This window comes from Coenobita brevimanus, chromosome 23 (genome assembly GCF_032717465.1).
Source record: "Coenobita brevimanus isolate Jiangsu-jjx chromosome 23, ASM3271746v2, whole genome shotgun sequence".
NCBI lineage: Eukaryota > Metazoa > Arthropoda > Malacostraca > Decapoda > Coenobitidae > Coenobita > Coenobita brevimanus.
Window position 1 is genome coordinate 48444826 of NC_136976.1, and position 24272 is coordinate 48469097.

At 41.1% G+C, this 24272-nt stretch overlaps 1 protein-coding gene across 2 annotated transcripts in view; it reads right to left on the reverse strand.

The window, feature by feature from the left end:
• Positions 1-24272, reverse strand: part of LOC145392960 (uncharacterized) — a 133775-nt gene that overhangs the window by 496 nt on the left and 109007 nt on the right. For both annotated transcript variants that reach the window (XM_080267256.1, XM_080267255.1), the window contains exons 14-15: positions 15731-15952; positions 1-3051 (exon numbers count right to left, since the gene is read on the reverse strand). The exon at positions 1-3051 is cut by the window's left edge and continues 496 nt beyond it. In XM_080267256.1, the coding sequence (XP_080123382.1) occupies positions 1516-3051; positions 15731-15952 (1758 nt within the window). In that variant the 3' untranslated portion in view covers positions 1-1515. The remainder of the gene's footprint in view (positions 3052-15730; positions 15953-24272) is intronic.

Below are 24272 nucleotides of genomic sequence, written 5' to 3' on the forward strand. Positions count from 1 at the left end.
TGTGTACTTCCTTCCTGAAACACAAAATGAAAGGGAAGGAAATTGTTCTGAAATGAACACTTATTGTGTGACAGCTGCTATGAACAACAATGAGAACTACGGAAATGTATGTTTATTTTAGAAGTGAGGATGAGATAAAGGTAAAAGATATAATGAAATGGAATCAGTATAAACTGCTGTTTCACAAAATGCAAAACAGCATGACAGAAACCACTCATAGTGATGGTTTTGTCCTTTCATTTTTTGAGGAGAGGAGTGTATGAAAATTTTTAAGTGTCATATGAATCTATATGAAGTATGATGGTGAAAGTGTACGCGATTGAGAAAGTGACACTTTTCACCCTTGCTTAGCCTCCAGTGTAGCTTCATAATGGAAGTGTGATATCAGCAATATTGTTTTAATCCCATCTGTAATATGACGCCTTCCCATTCCAGTTAATGCCAAATGATTTTATTCAGCTTCAGAGATCTATTGAAGTGAGGGAGTTAAAAACAATCTCCACTGACTGATTCAGTGTGATGACTCATTTTTCACTGCAGGAAAGGCCCCTCTTACTAAAAGGGTTAGCTGGTAAGTGACTGTTAAAAATCATTGTAGGACAAATATTAGGTAAGCTACGAACCGATATGGGCATTATATATTATGACTATAGTTTCTCCTCACACTAAGAGTCATGATTAGGAAAGCAGCATATTTATAGTACTGAGTATCCTTTCTACAGGAATGTGTTTGAAGTGTCTCAGCTACAGTAAAGCAAATAAAAACCATATCACTACTTTATATATAATCGACTTAGACAACAGAACTTGTTTAATATTATTTTCTGGATAAGCAATAAGCAGTTACTTAGAGCAGCAAAGAATGATCACAGGAAACCATGTCAAACTATTTACTACAGCATTCTCAAAGGTTACCCTATGATAAATTGATTCCCATAATGGATAAACACTTATTTCATGAAAGACAAAACTCTAAATCACTAACTGGTATTATCATATAAAGATTTTAAAAATTTCCCAACCTACTTAAGTCCCTCTATAGTATCTTTGTTGATAAAAGAGACGCTCTTACTAATGTGTACTCAGGGTTCCTTTAAAAGAAAGGAACAATGAAGCTACAGTATACAAATATACAGTATTTAACAATCATGGAACCATACCAGTAAATGAAATTCGTTTGTTTGCTTGTTTTAGGACTGGATTTTAACACTGATAAAGTAACTACAATGCTCCTACCTATACAGATCTCATACTGAATGGTAACACAGTTATAAGAAACATCCTCTCATTAAGCAAACTATACATTTCCTCTGCTTCTGAAAGACTGCAGTGTCACCTATTATCTGAGTCTACAGCAGGCTCCTTACTCTAAGCTGCCCAACCGGTACTACATTAACACAATACGGAAGCTTGGCGAGATCTCTGATGAAAGTTAATAAAAATACAATATTGCAATATCACTAATGACCTTCAAAACAAGAGAACACAAGTACAAGGTGAGCCTAAAAAAACAAATTAGCGATAATATGCTTTTCCTGATGCACTGAAGTTAGGAATAATCCATTCCCTCTGACCCTTCTTTCTAGAGTAATCTCTGCTCCTAGTATCGTATTTCACCCTACCACGTTGACTGTTATGATTCTGATAACCACCATCATTATCATCATCATCATCATCGTCATCATCATCATCATTAAACCTAACATACCGCCGCTTACCTTCATTGTGCTCATACTTATTGTGCCCATACTTATCGTGATCTTGGATATGCTCTTCCTTGTCACCAATGATATACCTCATCTCTTTCCGCCCCTGTGCCCGATCAAACTGCCAGTCTGCCATCTTTTCTTCCATCCTCCTGTTACTCCTGTCTCTTGCTCGATCAAACTGCCAGTCTGCCTTTCTTTCGATTTCTCTCCTCTGACTTCTTTCTCTCGCACGGTCAAACATCCAGTCAGCCTTCTGCTCCTCTCGCTTGGATTCATGCCCCCCTACCCTCTTACCCATCCACTGCTGCTCCTGTGAATGGTGGTGAGGCTGAGTTTGGTTCTTACCGCGTCGTCTGATGAATGCCTTCTTTGGCCCTGTGAATTCCCTGTGGTGACTCTTCTTTGAGGGCTTCTGCCAATGCCGCATCAGCCCTTTCTTCTTGCTGCCGTCATCATCGTCATCATCACTGTGCCTTGCATGCCGCCTCCTCTGATAACTATCATCATCGTCATCATCGTATTGCTTGCTGTAGTGCTTCCTACTGTACTTGTTACTGTCATCATCGTCGTCATCATTGTATCGTCCAGCATTTTTCTTATATTTCCTCTTGCTGGCATCCCTATCATCATCATCATCATCATCATCATCATCATCATCATCATCATCATAATATGGGTGCTTCTTATCATATCTGTTATACTGTCCTTTGAAGTACCTCTTGTTTTCTTCCTGGACACTACTGTCTGCACTATGTTTCTGAGATTCATGCTTAGAGTCCCTAGATTTTCCATGTTTACTAACATCTTGTACCCTTTCATCTTCCTTGACTTTTTCTTGTCTTGCCTTTTCCTTTTCATCCTTTTTCTTAGATTCCTTTTTATTTGCCGACTTTTCCTTTTTTTGTGCCTCCTTCTTCTCCTTTTCCTCACTGCTTCTGATTCTGTTCCTTCGGGATCTCTGCTGTTTTGTTTCTTGTTTCTCTGCTTTGTTTTTCTCTTCCTTTTTCTTTTTCTTTTCCTCTTTCTTAGCAGCCTTTTTGTCTTTCTTGTCCTCTGGTTTCTTTTTCTTATCTCCTTCATCTCCTCCCTTCTTACCTCCCTTCCCTGGCTTAGAAAAACTTTGCTGAACTTCTTCAGCAGATTCATCTTGCATAGGCTCTTCCACTTCCTCTCCAACAGACTCTATAGCTGATTCTCCTGCACTTTCTTCTTCTACTGCTTCTTGCATACCTTCTGGCTGGAGGGAAACTGACACAGATACAGGTGATGGATCCTCTTCAGCTTCAGTGTTCTCAGAAACAGACACATCGTCATTTTCTAACTCTTGAACAACTGCTTCAGCCTGTTAAAAAGTATAAGCATAGGTTACTAACCACGACATTCATACTACCATTGCCAGTAAAAATAAGCAAGGAAGTACAATAAGGACTTCCAGTGTAAAACTGTCCTATACAGTATTCAAAGAGTCACTCTGCAACTACAAAAGACTTTTATATATAAAAGAGAGAACCAAATGCTTGAAGCCTGCATAGCTTCCCCATTGTTTACTACATTCAGCAACGCTGAGATAAGTAAATATCTCCTGCACTACTAATTCAATGAGTGTTACAAGAAAAATCTACAAGAAAAATCCCAGGATACATACAGGGTTACAGGTGGGTGAGGGGAATGCAGGTGTCTCTGACATAGTTCAACACCAAAACTTCCTACTACTTTTGACTACCTGAGCTCAAATACTCCTCCATTTTCTTTCCACCTTGTCTTTGGTATTCCTCGCTTCATTATCCCTTAAACTTTGCTGTTATACAGTGTCCTGTTAAAATTATTCATTGCTCCTGCATTCAAATATCCAAACTACCTTGTCACATTCTTCTTAACTTTTATCATGCTGTTTTCACTTTCCAGTTCAATCTAATCTACTACCGTTCCATCATAATTGTTAAAAAAAAAAAAAAAAAAAAAAAAAAAAAAAAAAAAAAAAGTGTGTGTGTGTGTGTGTGTGGGGGGGGCTTTTAGAATTAATGACACTCCACATGAAGTTTCCCTAGCTAACTGCAAAACTATTCAGTTATTCTGATATTTCACCCACATATGATGATTTACATGGTTCTAATGGCTACATATGGCAAAACTACACTTTCTTATTCCTTAGTTAATACCTGAAGACTTGTATAGTTTATCCTGGCTAATGGTTAATGACTTAAACTCATAACATGGACAACATCGTAATGTCCAAGCATTAAAAACTACTGGGATTCTTTGCTTAACAATACCTTGGTTAGCTACCCATATAGTAATCAGGTTTCTACAACATAGTGTGAAAGTCTACTGTATTAGCTAAGCTCCTTTCTTCTTTTCTTTCTTTCTTCCAAATATTTTTCAAACAGGTACCTTTCCTTTAATTTCCTTACCAGTTCACTTAAAACTTGGTATTATTATTCCTTATATCTTTCTAATTTTTTTGCTTTAGACCTTTCAAATCAATCTATGGGATCAAAGGTCAAACCACAAAAACAAAAATTTTAGGATCCTATATTCTTGTATATTCATTAATTCATCCATCCATCCACCATCATTTCTATGCCACCCCACGAGGAGTATGGGAGCCTGGGGCTAGAAAAATTGGTCCTAACATTTAAGATGAGATTGACCTGCCTCACTCATCCCTGAGTGGCATTACATGAGCAATAAACCACAACCATCCCTTGGATATACACCTACGCAGGCTCAATCCGATTGGAGCACTTAATTACCCACTAAACCACCAGGTGTCATAATTTTGTTATATGGTTACCACCCAGCATAATAAATGGTTTCCTGGTGTACAAGACACCATTTGGCTTGTCACTCATTGTAGAGACACCCATGGGCAGAGGGAAGAGGAAAGAGTAAGGGAGAGAAAGACAGAAGAGGGAGTGTAAAGTCACCTGTAGGCAGAGGGATGAGGAAAGAATGAAGGAAAGAAAGACAGAAGAGGAAGGAAGAATTAACATGGAAATTTGCATGGAAGAACAGTATGTCAGTGAACTGCAGCTGTATGGAGACCATCCTTCATTCCTCAAAGAATGGTAATCTTTAATTTGCTTTAACCCTTGCCAGGCTGCAGACCTCATGTGAGGCACAATGAGGGTCTGTACGGGCCATTCTGCAAGCCTCACATGAGGTAAAATATACAATGGTTTTAAAACAATGACAAAGGAGGTAAACTATGAGGTCTGTTCAGAAAGAAACTAAACTTTTTAAATAGCACACCAACTAGCCGGCATAAGCACGATCATGATGTGAGCGCTGTGTTGCAGCAACTCTGAGTTTTAGTCTAACACTAGCCACATCATGCCACGTCACTTAGTCATCTAGGTACACGTGCTTGTTGCCAGCTTAACAATGAAGGATTTTGAAGAGCAATATGTTTATGTGAAATTTTGTTTCAAATTGGGAAAAACTTTTACAGAGACTTTTCAAACGTTGCGACAGGCTTATGAAGGACTGTTCGAGCAGTATGCAATGCCACAAGTGGTTCCAGTGGTTCAAATTGGGAAGAACATCCACCGAAGACAATTCCAAACCTGGACAGCCTTCTACATCAAGATGATGATGAAGTTGAGAAAATGCGTGTTATGATCCATGAAAATCACTGGCTGACTATCCGTGAAGCTTTCGAAGAAGTAGGCATCTATAAATGCTCATGTCATGATTTTAAACAAAAAACTGAAGATACATCATACTGCTACAAAATCTGTGCCACATCTGCTGACAGATGAGCAAAAAGAGAACCATGTCACAGTCAGTCACAAACTTTGTCAGAATCCTGAGGAAAGCCTTCTGAAAAATGTCATAACAGGTGATGAAACGTGGAGGTACAGCTACAATGTAAAAACAAAAAGGCATTTGCCACAGTGAGAAAAAGGCATTTGCCACAGTGAGTTGGAACATCATCACTGAGAGAGAGAGAGAGAGAGAGAGAGAGAGAGAGAAAGAGTGTGTGTGTGTATTTACCTATTTGTAGTCTACAGGAATTGAGCAATGCTCGTGTTGTCCTGTCTCCATATCCACATTTATCAAGTCTACCTTTACACACATGAATGTTTTTCTCATGCACCACCTCTTTGTCTAAGTCATTCCAAATATATAAGTATTTACCTAATATACCTAATTGTGATATACACGGAATGTACTATGCTCGTGGGTTTCCGTCACTGTTTCTCAGTAAGTCAAATTTAGCTTTAAACTCGTTTAAGTTTTTAGACTGAACGATCTCTTTGTCCAGGCTATTCCATAAGTCTATACTTCTGTAAGGAAAACTATATTTCTTGATATCCTTCAAGCAGCTTGACTTTTTCAATTTCATTCTGTGTCCTCTCGTTGCTCTCTTATCCCATACAAACAGATCTTCTTTGTCAATTTTATCTACTCCCACCATGGTCCTGAACACTGCAATCATGTCTCCCCTCTTTCTCCTTTCCTCTAAGGAAGGCAAATCCAGTTTTTCCAGTCTCTCTCTGTATGACAGGTCAGTCAGACTGGGGACCATCTTGGTTGCTGTTCTTTGCATTCTCTCAATCTTGTTTATATTTTTCTTTTTGTGTGGGGACCACACTACCGCTGCATATTCTAACCTGGGGCGAATCATTGCCACTATCAATTTTTTCATCATTTCCTCATCCATATAATGAAATGCTACTCTTAAGTTAGTCAAGAGTTAATAAGTCTCTCCAACTATCTTGTTAATGTGCTTTTCTGGTGACAAACTATCTTGGACCAGCACTCCCAAATCTTTCTCTTCTCTCCTTTTTGTGATTAATTCATTACCCAACAAATAATTCAGTGATGGCCTCCTGGTACGTTTACCCATTTCCAATATTTTACATTTCTTTACATTAAATTTCATTTCCCACGTCCGGCTCCAATTGTGTATCCTATCCAAATCCTCCTGCAGTATTTTACAATCCTCCTCAACCTCTACCTTCCTCAAGATCTTTACATCATCAGCAAACAGACTTGCATAACTGTTCACTCCAGCTACCATATCATTTACGTAAATCAGGAACATTACTGGCGCCAACACCGAGCCTTGAGGGACTCCACTTGTTACTTCCCTCCATCCAGACATCCTATCCTTTATTACTGTCCTCAATTGTCTGTCTCTCAAAAAGTCTCTCATCCATTCCAGAAGTTTCCCCTTCAGTCCTCCTATATACTGTATTCTAGTTTCCACATTAGTCTCTTATGAGGTACTTTGTCAAAGGCCTTCTCTAAGTCTAAGTACACACAATCCACCCAACCATCTCTCTCCGGTACCACGTCAATTGCTCTTGAGTAAAAGCTCAACAAGTAGAAACACATGACCTTCCACTTCTGATCCAAACTGACATTCAGCCAAAATATTCATCTCTTCCAGACATTTTATCCATCTGTCTTTCAGGATTCTTTCACACAATTTTGCAACCATGCTGGTTAGAGACACTGGTCTATAATTCAGGGGTTCTTCCCTGTTTCCTCCCTTGTAAATTGGTACCACATTTGCCCTCTTCCATTCTTGTGGGACTTTCCCCTCTTCCAGTGAGCGTACGATTAAACTGTGAATTTTATCCGCCAGTTGTTCTCTGCATTCATTCAGTACCCAATTAGAAATTCCATGTGCGTGTGTGTGCGTGTGTGTGTGTGTGTGTGTGTGTGTTTCTTACCTAATTGTACCTTTACAGGAATGAGTCAAGCTCGTACTGTCCCGTGTCTTAAACCATATTTATCGTACATATCCTTAAATTTGTGAATTGTTTTGGCACACACTATTTCATTCGGTAGTGCATTCCATTGATCAATTGCTCTGTTTGGGAAACTGAATTTCCTTACGTCTTTATCACCTCTCTTCTTATGCAGTTTTTTGCAGTGTCCTCTTGCTGATGCTTCTCCATATGTTAAGTAATCATTTATGACTATTTTCTCCTTTCCTGATATGCACTTATATAGCATTATCATGTCACCTCTTTTCCTTCTCTCCTGTAGTGTTGGTAGATTCAGTTTATTTAGTCTTTCTTCGTAGCTTAGGTCCCTTAAGCTTGGTATCCATCTTGTAGCGGCCCTTTGAACTTTTTCAATCTTGTCTATATGCTTTTTGTGTGTGTGTGTGTGTGTGTGTGTGTGTGTGTGTGTGTGTGTGTGTGTGTGTGTGTGTGTGTGTGTGTGCGCGACTGAAATGTGACTTCTACGTGTTAAGACAGTCAATAAAGAGTTTTATTTGGACACTGAAGCATTTGAGGGAGACAGTGTGCAGGAAGAGGCCTGGATTAAGTATGATGACAATGCACCTGCTCAAGTGTCGCTCCTTACCCATGACTTTTTCGTGAGGCACAAGATGACTATTGTCCCCCAGCCACCCTAGTCTCTGGATCTGGCCCCTGTGGACCCCCCCACCCAGTTGAAATCCACCCTGAAACGTTGTTGATTTCAGATGATAGGGGAGGGGGATCACCAAATATACTAGATAAACATTCCCTCAAGCATGTGTATCCCGACGGCAAAGTGATGTGGCTAGTGTCCGACTACAGCTCAAAGTTGCTGCTACACAGCACTCCCATTGCTATCACACTACACGGGCTAGCTGGTATGCTGTTTAAAAGTCTGGTTTCTTTTTGGGCAGACCTCGTATTTTTCTGAAAGGTAGCTTTTACTTATTTTTACTGGGAATACCTTCTATTTTCATTTAGCTATTTTTTTTCACTTCTGAAACTGAATCTAGTTGTGCAACCCACAATTCCTGTCACTTCCTATATACTGTTTACTTTGTTGACAACTCTAACATTAGCAGACATGTTGTTATCTGTTATAACAACGTGAATTTCATTTTGTTTCTCCATTTGGGGTTCTCCAGGAGCATTTTCTCTCTCTTTTCTTTTGAGGGAGAATGTGTTCATTATTAATGTGGTAGGTGGGGACATTCCCTATCCACTCACACGATGTAGTGCTGCTTTGGGTGTCTGCCCTTTCCTCTCTTCCTTCCTTCCTTTTCTGTTTTTCTTTCCTTCATCCTTTTGAGATGGAATGTGTTCATTATTAATGTGGTAGGTGGGGACATTCCCTATCCACTCACACGATGTAGTGCTGCTTTGGGTGTCTGCCCTTTCCTCTCTTCCTTCCTTCCTCTTCTCTTTTTTTCCTTCATCCTTTCCTTTTCCTTCTCTCTGTGGATGACTCTACACTGAGTGACAAGCCAAATGGTTTCTTGTACACCAGGAAACCATTTACCATGCTGGGTGGTAACCATATAAACAAATTATGGCACCTGGTGGTTAAAAGTGGGTAATTAAGGCACTCCAATTAGATTGAACCAGTGCAGGTTTATATCCAAGGGGTGGTTGGGGTTTATTGCTCATGTAATGCCACTCAGGGATGAGTGAGGCTGGTCACTCTCATCTTAAATGTCAGGACCAACTTGCCTAGCCCCAGGCTCGTATGCTCCTCATGGGGCAACATAGGATTGGATTATGGATGGAAACATGCCAGCAAACTCTGCCACCAAATCACCTCATGTCATTCCTCTCTCCTACTCCAATTTTCTTATATATACTTCTCCATTTTTCAACTTGCTAACTTTGGCACTGTTTCCCATGAGTACAGTATATCTCATCTTTTCCTCTTCCATAATCCGGGAGATGTCATCATAAAATGTCTAGGTCCTCATCTATGCTCCGAGAAGTGGTGCACATACCTGTACGGTATTCACAGTGTGTGTTTTCATAGTCTAATTACAGTATAATCCACACTAGCTGAGACACACTGCTGAATTTAACAATCTTCTCTGCAAGATTTCTGTTAATTAGATATCCTATACCACTAACTCTTTCATTCTGCCTACCTCTGAAGTAAAACAGGTCGCTGCGGTCTTGAGGCTGAATTAAATTTTATTTTTTCTGTGGATCTCGCTCAAATCTAGCATATAATATCCCAGCCAATATTTCTAATTCAGTCATTAAGGCCTGAATTCAGGATGATGGTTTAAACCATGGGTTTGAGGTTGGTTCAAACCACTGATTGAGGATTATTTGATCCTGGATCACAGCATAAGGTGTAGCAAGTTACTGAATAATATCACATAATCAGAGACTGAGTAACCTGGAATTTAATCCCACACATTTGGACACAGCAATCACAAGAAATCAGCACACACTTGTAGCCTGACTGGGATCCAAATGTGGTGGGAAAACCAACCTCTAAAGAAAAAGAAGTCGCAGCCCTAAGCAATTAGTGCATTAATAAGGCAAAAAGTAATCCAATGTACAGTATAATGAAATATCACTATAACTTGAAAAAAAAAAAAAAAAAAAAAAAAAAAAAAAAAAAAAAGTGACTTCATGAATACGGTAATGCAGTAACCTACTGATAAGTCTATCTATCTATCTATAGCCTGACGCCCTAATCCCGCAAAGGGTGGCCGCAGACAAAACGCCTACAAGTCGCTCTGTCGCCCACCATTTGACTACCCTCCCCCCAATTCACCCCTCCCTCCCTCATATACCTCTCAACTCCATCCCTCCACCTCATCGTCGGTCTACCCCTCCCTCTTCCTCCCTCCACCTCACCTACATATACCCTCTTAGTCAGTCTTTCATTCTCCATTCTCTCCACATGTCCAAACCACCTCAGTGTATTTCTCCTAATCTTCTCAACCACATCCACATCCACCCCACAACGTTCCTTCACTTCTTCATTTGTCAACCTGTCCCTCCATGTCACTCCACATGCTCCTCTCAAGTAACTCATTTCCACTGCTCTCACTCTTGGCTTGTTCCCCTCTTGCAAGGTCCACGCCTCGCTTCCATACGTCAGGGTAGGGATCACAATACTATCATGCAGTGACTTCTTAACTTCCATACTCACCTCCCTATTTCTCATCACTGCTTTCAGTGAACCAACAACCTTCCTTCCCTGCTGTACCCTTTCACACACTTCATCCCCCAAAGTTCCATCCTTACTCATCACACTACCCAAGTACTTGAATGCACTCACATTCTCCATATCCTCACCATCCAACCTCACTGTGCATTCAGTGACTTCATTCCTCTCAAACACCATAACTTTACTTTTGTTTACATTAACTTTCAGCTTCCTCCTCCTACACACTGTCCCAAATTCATTCACCAAACCTTGCAACTCCCATTCATCTTCACTCAACAGTACTGTATCATCAGCAAACAGCAACACTGGAATCTTCCAAATATCACCCTCATTCATTAGAGCCACCCCTACATCCACTGCCCTACCTTGCACCTCCTTTACAACCCCATCCATGTATACATTAAACAGCCATGGAGACATCACACAACCCTGTTTCAGTCCCACACTGAGATCAAAGAACTCACTCAGCTCACCATCCACTCGCACCGCAGCACTAGCTCCTACGTACATACTCTTCACAGCACTCAACAATTTCCCCTCCTCTCCATATATTCTTAATACCTCCCACATACCTTGCCTATCTATTCTGTCATAAGCTTTCTCCAAGTCCATGAAGGCAGCATACACTTTCTTTCCCTTCTCTAGATACTTCTCCACTAAACATCTTAGAACAAATATCTGATCTACACACTCTTTTCCCTTCCTAAATCCCCCTTGTTCTTCTCCAACTAGCTCCTCTGTCATATGCCTAACCCTGTCAATGAGTATTCTACCATATATTTTACTAGTCACACTAGGAAGGCAAATACCCCTATGGTTACCACATACTTCTCTCTCCCCTTTTCCTTTGTATAAAGGAACAATTATACCTGATTTCCAGTCCTCTGGAACCCTTCCCTCTTCCCAGGCCAATCTACACAACTTCCATATCCACTCCACAACAATCTCACCCCCATACCTCAGCATTTCACCACACATTCCATCAATTCCTGGGGCCTTTCCCAACTTGGTCTTCTTCATTGCTTCCACTACTTCTGCCCTACTGATCTCTTCCTCCCTCCTCTCATCTCATCTTCTCCCAGCCATTCCCCAACCACCTATACTCGCACTGCTTTCGCTCTCTACATTCAACAAATCCTCAAAGTGCTCCTTCCACCTCCTCAATTTCTCTCTCTTCTCCACCAACAATCTATTATTCCTATCTTTCACTCCCCTACTATTTCCCCTTTCACACTGCCTTACTTTCTTTATCTCCTTCCAAAACAATTTCTTACTCTCTCTCCATTTCACACTCAGATTCCTCCCAAACTCTTCATCCCCTTTCTTCTTACTCTCCTTCACCAGTCTCTTCACCTCCCTTCTCCTGCTCACATATACCTCTCTCTTCTCTCTCATCTTCTCCCCTACCTCTACTCGCTAACCATTCACTATATGCCTTCTTCTTTTGTTCCACAGCTCGTTTCACCTCATCATTCCACCATGCTGTCCCTTGCATCTCCTCCTCACTCCACAAACCACCTCACACGCTGTGCCTGTCTCTGCCGTAAATATCTTACATACGTCTTCCACCCCTTCCATCTGCTCTAGCTCATACCTTCCCAATCTTTCTTCCACTATGCTCTTATACTGGTAAGTCTATCTATCTATCTATCTATAGCCCGACGCCCTAATCCCGCAAAGGGTGGCCGCAGACAAAACGCCTCCAAGTCACTCTGTCACCCACCATTTGACTCCCCTCCCCCCAACTCACCCCCCCTTCCCTCATATACCTCTCAACTCCATCCCTCCACCTCATCCTCGGTCTACCCCTCCCTCTCCCTCCCTCCACCTCACCCACATACACCCTCTTAGTCAGTCTTTCACTCTCCATCCTCTCTACATGTCCAAACCACCTCAGTGTACTGGTAAGTCAGTAAGTTTAATTCACTGTGAATTCATTGTGGGATGCATAAACACTTAACATTTGCAGATAACTGTTTCTTTATTACTACATCATCTATCACTATCTTTCTGCCATATGTGCATTTATTATCACAGAAATCTTAATGTGGTAGCCATAATCAGTTGTTCATTACTGATCTGATGTAGAAGTATCAAAAGTTGAAGCAAATTATATCAAACTACTTCAGTCTCAATGCATTATGGAAGAAGGGGATTTATAAAGAGCCTGTTTAAATGATGTGATCTACCATTACTTTAATGCAAAATATAAATTTCTGAGAAAGCATAAGTACTTTGGTTACTAGAAAAGTATACTCATGATGAGAACATTACTATTACAAAAGTATGGTAATTACAAGCTACAGTCTGCACAAATGAAAAAGTTTTATTATACAGAAGTACGGTATAAACAGGCTACTCTTTGCATGACTGACAAAATCATTATAAAGAGAAGTAGTTGAGGGTATTAATAGGCTACTCTTTGCATGGCAGTCTGAACGCAAAATGAGCATGGATGTTTGACATATAATTTTTATGACATCATGTATGTCAATCAACTGTCTCCTTTCCACAAACTCTTCAATCTGTACAAAGCTTTGTAAATAATAATCTTGTATTCATGTTGACTAAATCTCCTGCCAATCTCCACCCCACCTCCTCGAAACGGTTTGAACTGGGGATGGAATTAACTGGCCTCGGTGACTCAAAACTTGTTCTAAATATCAGTTATCTGGGATTATGACAGTACTGCAATCCAGGTTTTAAACTGGAGATCAGGTTTAAATCCAAGACTTGAATTTGGGCCTAAGGTATAAAGTTTGTAATCTTCTTCAAGACTTCTTACACTCTACAGTATGTATCAATTCTCATGGATTTCAGTATGACTGTTGTCCCAGTCTCTGATCTGCTGAGACAATGCCTTGCATTCAGTGGCATGCTGTCCATAAGCACAGAAGGCGGTGCGACTGGAGTTTTAGATGATGATGGTCCAACCAGAATGCCTAAATATTCGCTACTAAAAGAATTAATTTTTGGACAGGGAAAACTGTGGCAAAATAATCTCACCTCCTTGCCATATACTTTGTGGTGAAATGTAATAATTTTTGCGCCAGCTTATTCAGTATATTCAGTGAAGCCCTAACTATCAATGGGGGGTCCCATGGTCCATGCCTTCTATGACAGTGCCTCACATATCTGTGACCCATTTCCCTATCTGCCACCTGAGGATGCACCAGACAGCAGTAGGATCCAGGCCACTGGCAACTATGGTTAAGTTAGAATAAATTAGGTAAGGGTAGGGTAGAATAAATTTGGGTACGTTAGGATGAATTATGTCAGACTGCCAGGATAAATTTAATTTGGCTAACCTGACCGAACCTTCAAGAGCCGCACAATCCCCATCTGCCCAATAATAATACCTAACCTAAACTATTAGGCTGAAACCTGAACTAACCATCATACTCAAAGGCCAACCTAACCATCCTAAACTATCCTGGGTCTATCCAAAAACTTATCTGAATCAATTCCTACATTAATCGAACTCCAAAACCTAATCTAACCTATCGAACATAACTGACTTATAATCATTATTAAATACAGCAGAACCTCCCTATAACAAACCTTGATATAACAGATTTTGGATTTAACTAGCACCTCAGAGCCCATCGAACTTTTGTCAGTCATATGTAAAGAAGGTCATTATATGGGGTGCATCATGTGGCCCTTCTGAATGCCTATGGGCCCATTAAACTGTTTTTCAGCTAAATTGAACAATGTTTGTTAAATGGAGTGCATTATGCGGCCCTTCTGAACCGAAATAAGCTGCAAAAGGGCAAAATTATTGGCCAAGTTGGTGTAAAATGGGTACAGTTATCATTTTAATACCAGAATATGATACTGTACTCATTTGTTTTTAAACTTCCACCTGAATTCCCACCTAAGGGAGGTTACCCTCAGATTTAATAAAATTTCAGTTTACTGAACCTGGCTCTCGCCTCAATTAGCCCCTTACAGCGAGGGTCTGCTTAGAATAAAGGAACCTCCAAAATCATTTGTCTTAGGGCAAAAATAATGAAACTCGCCCCTCTGCAACTCCAAAGCCCACCGGATAATGCAATTTTCTAACCAATCCTAACCTCATAACCTTATTCAAAGGCATTGCAAGATGACAGCTGAGACAGCAGCCGTCATGGTGCAGTTGCGACTGAAAACAAAGACCACTTTTTCAATGCAATCCACAAATATAAAAGAGGAAAAGAAACAGTGAAACTTAAAAAGGCACTCCAAAAAAATATTAAACAAATATCATGGCGTGCTTCAGTAAAGATAAATTAACCCATCCATCATCCAAAGCTATGTTGCCCCATGAGGAGCATAGGAGCCCCAGGCTAGGCAAGTTGGTCCTGACATTTAAGATGAGAATGACCAGCCTCACTCATCCCTGAGTGGCATTACATGAGCAATAAACCCTAACCATCCCTTGGATATAACCCTGCACTGGCTCAATATGACTGGAGCACCTTAACTATTCACTAAACCACCAGGAGCCATAATTTGGTGATATGGTTAACACCCACAGAAAATGCTTTCCTGGTGTACAGGAAACCATTTAGCTTGTCATTCAGTGTAGAGACACCTGTAGACATATGGAGGAGGAGGAAAGAATGAGAGAAAAAGAGACACAAGAGGAAGGAAAGAGGAGAGGAAAGGGAAATCATACGAAACCAGCACTACATCGAGTGAGTGGATGGCGAGTGCCCCCACCTACCACATGTACTATACAGTATTACTATAGCCTGTTACTGCAACTCAGCAATCATGATGGGAAAAGGGCAATTTCAGGCCAGATTGGAGTAAAATCGGGTAGGAAATACTGTACATGTATTGTGACTCATCTAACGGACACAGTTCATTATGGCTGATAAAAGTGTGGCGCGCTTTGTGGCATCTGTTAAATATGACATCCGTTATACTGGGGTCCGTTATTGTGCAGGTGTACTGTATGCATCTTACAGCAAAATCATGATCTTTAATCTTGAAGAAATTAAAACACCAATTTTGTCAGAGGATGCCCATTCTGGGCAGTATGTCCCACTACAAAATATAAAGGCACTTGTATCGCTACTGGTGCTTTAATTTCTCCAGCTGTGTCAGGCATGTTTGTCAGTCTTAAAAATCTTCAAACTTACCTCCAAACTATTCCACGTCTTGTCAAACTGAGCATCAAGTGCTGAAAATCGATCTGCCATTGTAGTGATGGTCTTGTCCAAGGAGACCTTCCCACGATTTAAGATGCTGGTCTGTCCAATCTCCTTCATCTTGTTCACTACATTAACAATGACTCGGTTCATCTTGGAGAGTGTGTCACGCCCTACACTCATTATTTTCTGTGGCTGGCTCAGTTCCTTTACCTGGCAGTGTGGGTACAAGATAATGTTATGTGAGTCAAGACTTAAACTCTTCATTACAATACAGAATATATATTGAAGCATACCTTTCATTTAAAAAAAAAAAAAAAAAAAAAAAAAAAAAAAAAAAAAAAATCACTCTTACTGTATGCGTTGATTAATTCTGAAGCTTGAGTAACAGTCTCATCCAGTGTTCATGTAGTTTAAGTATGACATGAAACTGGGTCACATACCTTCATAAATTATGCCCACACTAAAGGCAGCATCACACTGGGCCAAAAGTTGCTAACATGCGAGCAGCTTTTGTGAGGCAAAATGGCTAGCAGACTCAAGTTGCCGTCACACTCGCGTGTTTCTGCAAGCTGAAACGGCTAACAGTGTCATCTGCCTTGGCACCTCGTGGTCATTTGAAAACAAACCACCATGGCATACCCACTCCCTTTTCCTCAGTTTCTGCAACCACCTCACATACTTTAGCATCTCCAGAGCCAAAAGGCAGTCTACTAGAGGGTAAGATCCATATCGAATACTGGTCGCAATCTGATTTCCTCTTGTTGTTTGGAAACAAGGCAGACAGCCTCTGCAGCTGGTCACCAGAGAGTGTCCGAATACTGATTTAATGCCACAAGAAAAAATAAAAATGAATAAAAACCACAAGAATTAAATTGCATTTACTTACAATTTTAGTTAAAGTTTCCTTCTGTGATAACAGAATATTTTCTCACCAGTTACAAAATTAATACAGGTTCATTTGAGTTCTAATCCCACCAATAAGCTGTGAGCAAATATTGTTATCCATTTCATCTTGCAAACGAAATTTCGCTCACTGTGGGTCAGTCTGACTAGTGGCTCATAAAACTGGCTCACGTTACTCACTTTTGGCCCAGTGTGACGCCGCCTTAAGAGTAGGCACTAATACCCATCAATAGTTCTGTGCTACAAGCAGTCTCCTAGCTTAACATCACCCCCACCCCCACCATCCCCCCATGCTGCAGCACCCAACACAGATCGTACACACAACATAAACATAAACACCAAGAAACAAGAACTCACACAATTCATCAAACAACAAAACACAGACATTGCAATCTTACAAGAAATAAAACTACACAGAACACAAAAAACACCTACATTTCATAATTTCACCACTATTAGACAAGACCATGCTGATGGCAGTGGCGGTGGACCCATCACTCTGATACACCAATCCACCAACTTTTCAGACACTAGTCAATCCATCCATCATCCAATCCTACGTTGCCCCATGAGAAGCATAGGAGCCCCAGGCTAGGCAAGTTGGTCCTGACATTTAAGATGAAACTGACCAGCCTGACTCATCCCTGAGTGGCATTACATGAGTAATAAACCCCAACCATCCCTTGGTTATCAACCTTCACTGGATAAATCCGAGTGCCGTAATTACCAACTAAACCACCAGGCACTATAATTTGGTTATATGGTTACCATTCAGCATACCCATATAACCATACAGGAAACTGTTTGGCTTGTCACTCAGTGTAGAGTCACTCACAGGCAGAAGGAAGAGGAAAGAATGAAGGAAAGAAAGACAGAAGAGGGAATGTAAAGTCACCCGTAGGCAGAAGGCTGAGGAAAGAATGAAGGAAAGAAAGACAGAAGAGGATGAAAGGAAAGAAGGATGGAGGAGAGGAAAGGGCAGACACCCGAGAGCAGCACTACATCGAGTGAGTGGATGGTGAGTGCCCCCACCTACCACAATCAGTGCACACACAAAATCACTTCTCCCCCCCACATGACACCACAACAGAAATACAATTAATTAAAATACGCACTGGTAACAAATCACACATAACAATTGCCAATACATACATTCCACCTCAGTCGTCTCCCACAGTACCACACAATTACTCTCCTCAAATACACCACATCACTAACATACCCATCATCCTGGGTGGTGATCTGAATGCCAAGGCATGTCAACAACCCTGACACAGACAGAGAGCTGGTATTACATTCCCAAACAGATACTATTTTCATCCTCAACAGTCTCCATCAGCATACCCATATCTCACACCAAGCACTCTTCCTTCCATCATCCCCAGACATCACCTTTTGCTCCCCAAACCTCACCCCCAAACATCCTAGAGAGTGGTAAAAACCGTTGGCTGTGACCACCTCCCAATCATCATCACTACCAAAACCAGAATCATCTTAGCTGGCCACAGACACACATTCACTAATTATGAAAGAGCCAACTGGGAGGCCTTCACAACTGAAAAAGAACAACAATTTGAAACATTAATCAGTATACCCATTGCAAAACATCAACACAGCTGTGCACACTTTCAATACAATTATTCAAAATGAAGACAAAAGACACATCCCAGAGGCAACAGAAAGAGACACAACCCCAACTTCACACCAGAAATCCAAGGCCTCATCAGTCAACATGACACACTACAACACTCCACAACACCCCATGAACAAGATACCATACAACAAAGACAAGAACTCGGCACTCAAATAAACAATAAAATATCAGAGAAGCAAATACTAAATTGAAATAATTATCTCCAAACACTTGATCACAAAACAAATACCAGCAAACTCTACAAAACACTAAACTGCATCACACTCTCCAACAGCAACACTACACAATCACACGCTGCCTTCACAACAACAGACACCATACCCACAAACAAACAACAAGCAAACATTCTCATCAATCACTTTTCACACGTCAGCCATCTAAATCCCCATCGCGACGAACGATGTGTCATCAGACACAAGAGACAGTTCCCCACAGACTTAGACTTCGCACCTTTCACTTACAACCAGACGAAGCACATCATTAGCAACCTCAATAACTCATCTGCCTGTGGACCAGACAACATAAGCAACATACACCTTAAATGCCTTGGACCACAAGGCATACAATCACTTACCAACATATCAAACTACAGCTACTCACATAACATAATACTCTTACAGTTTCTATCCTTCTATCTGTGCCTTCATCTATAGCTTCCCTTCTGGCTATTCTACAGCTGCTGTTGTAGATGGCCATTGTTCTTCTCCTAGATCTATCAACAGTGGTGTTCCTCAGGGCTCTGTCCTATCACCAACTCTCTTTCTTGTATCCATCAATGATCTTCTATGCTGTACACCTAACCCTATCCACTCATACATTGATGATTCCACCCTTCACCTTTCCATTCGGTTTCCGCAACGTCCATCTCAGTATTTACTTCAACAAACAAGGGATGAGGCTATGGCACATCTAATGTCTGACTTGGCTCGTATCTCTGACCAGGGTAAATATAATCATGTTGTTTTTAATGCATCAAAGACTCAGTTTTTACACTTATCAACCCGACACAATCTTCCACAGGAGTACCCACTAATGTTTAATAATATCCAGCTCAATCCTGTGTCATCCTTGAACTTGCCTGGGGTTTCATTCACTTGGGACCTATCTTGGAAAGATCACATTGCATCTCTTGTAAAATCTGCTTCCAAGAGATAAGGTGTGCTAAGCCGACTCCATGCCTTCTTTCCTATGCACAGTTGTTGACTTTATACACAGGTTTTATTAGCCCCTGTGTTGAGTACAACTCTCATGTGTGGGGAGGCTCCCCACATACAGCTCTTCTCAATAGGGTGGAGTCAAAGGCTATTCATCCCATCAACTCTCCTCTTACTGGCTCCCTTCAACCTCTGTCTCTTCGCTGCACTGTTGCCTCTTTATCTCTTTTCTATCACTACTTCAATGGTCACTGCTCCTCTGAACTGTCTTCTTGCATCCCTCCACCTCTATGACGGGCGCATAGCTCCCGTCTAGCAACAAACTCTCATCCCTTTTCTGTCCAACTCTCTAATGCAAGAGGTAACCGTTACTCCCAGTCCTTTATGCTATGGGTCAACTCTGGAACTGTCTCCCTTTGTTTGTATTTCCTACTTCCTATGATCTCCAGTCTTTCACAAGAGGAAGGAAAGAAGAGAGGAAAGGGCACAGTGTGTCCAGATATCTCGAAATGAACGGATCTTAAATTTGGCTCACTTTTGTATTGTTTTTGTTTTTGTTTTTTTCTTGGAAGGAACTGTTTTGCGGGCTCAGCCTTTGGTTCCTTCTTCCTCGCATTAAAAAAAGAAAAGAAAAAAAATCTGGAAGCATGACACTATCATCACTATCTCCAAACCAAACAAAGACCCTACATTACCTTCCTCACACTGCCCCATCACACTCCTCTGCACCCCCTCCAAAGTCACTGAATGACTGGTATTACAACCAGTTACACCTCACATCCTCCTAGCCCCATCACAACATGGTATTAGGCCACTACAGTCCACAAACATTCTTCTTACAGAATGGCATCAATTCAGCTAGGCCACCACACGGAACACTCCTAGTCACACTAGACATTAGCAAAGCTTTTGATGTCATCCCCCACTACAACCTCACAAACAAAATATTCAACACAATCATACACAATAACACAAAAAGATGGCTGACAAACTATTTAGCCAGCAGCCATGCACATGTAACATTTGTCGGTCAGTCATCGTACATCAGAAACTTCACAAATGGCGTCCTCCAAGGATCTGTTTTGTCCCCTACTCTCTTTAACCTATACATGCACGACATACCCATAAACCACAAATACACATAGCTTCCAATGCGGATGACGTAACACTTGTATGTACTGTACACACCAAAACGCAAACACAGTCACACACATCTTCCAACCTTAACTCAACATGCTGCACAAATGATTCATCACAAACAGACTCAGAATAGCCCCAGCCAAATCTACAGTGACCCTTCTCACAAACAGGACAGCAGAACACAGTCATATTCCACACCTCACCATAAACAACACCCCCCCCCCCATACACACACACAAAAACCTTGGTGTAACATACATCAATGTCATTTAATCAATACATCACCAGCACTAAAGATAAATTAACAACAAGACTCAATGCCTTCAGGTCACTTGCCAATACAACATTTGGACACAATAAAGATGCCACCACCACAGTATACAAACAATGTATATGTTCAGTGATGAATTATGCAAGCCCTGCTTGGGCTTCTAACCTCACTAAAACACACTACAACTCTCGACAGACCACACAGAACAAGGCCCTAAAAATAATCACAGGCTGCACAGCTACTACACCTACAGACCACCTACACCATGAAACCAAAGTCCTCAAAGTCAAGGATCATCTAGACATAAGTGGCACACAAATTCTTGCTGCAGCCTCCACAAACCCGCACCATCCACTACACTAGATGGCAGCATATCTACACACACCAAGGAACATCAAAACAACACCCAGCACATGATATCATACACAAGTACTGTCATCTCTCCCCCCTTACCCTTCTCAAACCAATTTCCAGAAGCATATCCATACTCAAATCACTCACCGCTCCATTCAGTCACTTAACACACAGCTGCATGCACGACGTCTGATATCCATCCATCCATCCATCATCCAATCCTACATTACCCCATGAGAAGCGTACGAGCCCGGGGCTAGGTAAGCTTGTCCTGACATTTAAGAGGAGAGTGACCAGCCTCACTCATCTCTGAGTGGCACTATGTTAGCAATAAACCCCAACCACTCCTTGGATATAAACCTACACAGGCTCAATCCGATTGGAGCGCCTTAATTACACACTAAACCTTCAGGTGTCATAATTTGGTTATATGTTTACCACCCAGCATAATAAATGGTTTCCTGGTGTACAGGATGCCATTTGGATTGTCAATCAGTGTAAAGTCACCCATAGGCGGAAGGAAAAGGAAAGATTGAAGGATGGAAAGACAAAAGAGGGAGTATATAGTCACCAGTAGGCAAAAGGATGAGGAAAGAATGAAGGAAAGAAAAACAGATGAAGAAGGAAGGAAGAGAGGAAAGGGCAGACACCCAAAGCAGCTCTACATCGAGTGAGTGGTTGGTGAGTGCCCCCAACTACCACTGATATCCACTCCTCTGAATCCTACCTCCCACGTGAGGACAGGGTACACCTGGCCAGGCTGAGATATCCAGCCCTCTTGAGTTACCAGAAGAGGCTGGATGACTCCATTGCTGATGCCTGTCCAGGATGCAACACAGCATCCCATATTATTAAGCACATTATGGAAGACTATGCCAACAACACAACATACACTCCTTGAGAGCTCTGCGGGAAAGCCTGGTCTCGGCCATGGCCTTCCTTAGGGACTCGGGGCTGTTCGTCCAGACTGCCTAGGGAACAACAACTACTATTGCTATTACATCATCCCTCTTAACCTCACTAAAAGAGAGTCCAACAATAATGGAATTCTAAGCAACTATCTTCATTCAACATGCCTTTTTCTTATTCCTACTCTCATCTCCAATGTTCAGGATGTCTTTTGCTCTCATCATCATCACCATCATTTCTGATTTCTTGCTCCATCCTGGGATCTCCCCCCAACCCCTCTTCAACAGGCCCAGACATATCTCCAGCTAGAATCGTAATACCAGACAAATCTCCTCTGCATCATTCAATGATAGCCTTTGTGTCAACAGCACTCCTGACCATCTTGCCTTCGAGCATTTACCCAAACTACACTTCAGCATACCAACAGTGACAAACATACTGTATTATGAAATTAAATACTACCATACTTGATGATGACAAATACCACATTCCATGAGGTGGCAGAAGACAGCATAACCCAAGCTTTGCACCAGAGATTGCTTGCCTCATAAAACAGCACAACTCATTCAAACATAGCTCCCCCCTCCCCCATATACAAGACATGATCACAAGGCTCAAACAAGTAAACAACAAAATTGAAAACAGGAATCTGGAAGGCCTTTGTAACAACACTCAGTCACTCCACAGAACCCTCTCAGCTTTAAACACTTACCAGTATCACTAACTCACAAACATTAACCTCCAAGACCCAAACTGCCATCATGTCCAACACTGAACACATCTCCTCATACAAAGAACATGCAAACATCCTAGTGAACCACAATGCTAGTATAAATTATCTCATACCAAGGTGCACTGAGCCTGAAAAACAATAATCTCTGCACAGATGATACCTTCCACTCAACCAAAACACAGGTTCCTTCAGTCCAGAACAAACACACATCATAATGAAAATAAAGAACTCTACAAGCACATGGCAGTGTGGTATCAACATTCTGCACCTGAAACATTTGGGACCACATGGCATCCAGGCCCACACAAAACATTACTGTAGTAACTCCTCATATTATGTACTGTAGTATTCCCATCAACTGGAAACATGGAACAATCATCACTACACTCAAACCAAACAGACCCAGTACATCCTTCTTCATAGAGACCCATAACACTTTTAACTATATCCCCCAAAATAACTTGATTCCTGATTATTAAAAAAAGTTACACCACATACGAGTATTCCCCTTGCTCCCTCACCACATGGCTTTGGAGCACTACACTCCATGAATACCTTACATGCCAACCTCACACAACATGGATCTGATAGATCTGCTTGGTCAGGTAAACTGGAGTTGAGTAACAACAACAGCATCACTTCATTCAAGCACAAATCAATCAGTCTCACTATACCATGTATATCTGTGCTTCTTTGTGCTGGAAATAGCAACTATAAATACACACTGCACAATCTTTCCTGACAATGTCCTTCTATCACAATCCATTTTTGTTCTCCCCAAGCATACCAGAGCATGCCATTTCATAGTTCACATGTCCAGTGTTAACTCCCCATTCAGGTCTCCAACCACAAACAGTCCTGAGCATTTGTTTTATCACACCATTTAGTTGTCTAAATGTGTCAAAACCTACTATTTTCCTACTCGCATCTATCATTACAAGATGAATAGGGTACATAATGATCAACCCACCTTAATCCTCTTAACTCTTTGAGATTCTGATGAAGCTTTTTGGCATCATTTTTCAATCCAACCTCAGACATTTTGATGACGAATTTATTAGTTATTTTGAGATACTTTTGTAAAATATTCACCATAAATCGCATTTGTGCGTCATAACAATGAGACTCGGGTATGATGCTGCGGAATGCTTGCTCTGTGTGTGGCAGGTATTGTGCAGCTGGTATGATTCATGGCTTTGTTACTTGATTCTTGGCAAATATTTTTCTAAGGGAAGGAACAAAATTTTTTGTTTTTGCCTAACTTCAACTCATCATTTTGACTTTTTATTTTCTTTGTTTTCCCTTTTTGAACATACTACAATAAAGTACAACTATTCAGTTTTAAAATGACACCAAAACCAACATTCTATCATGAAAAGTGCATTTACACTGACAGATCAAAAGAAAAATAT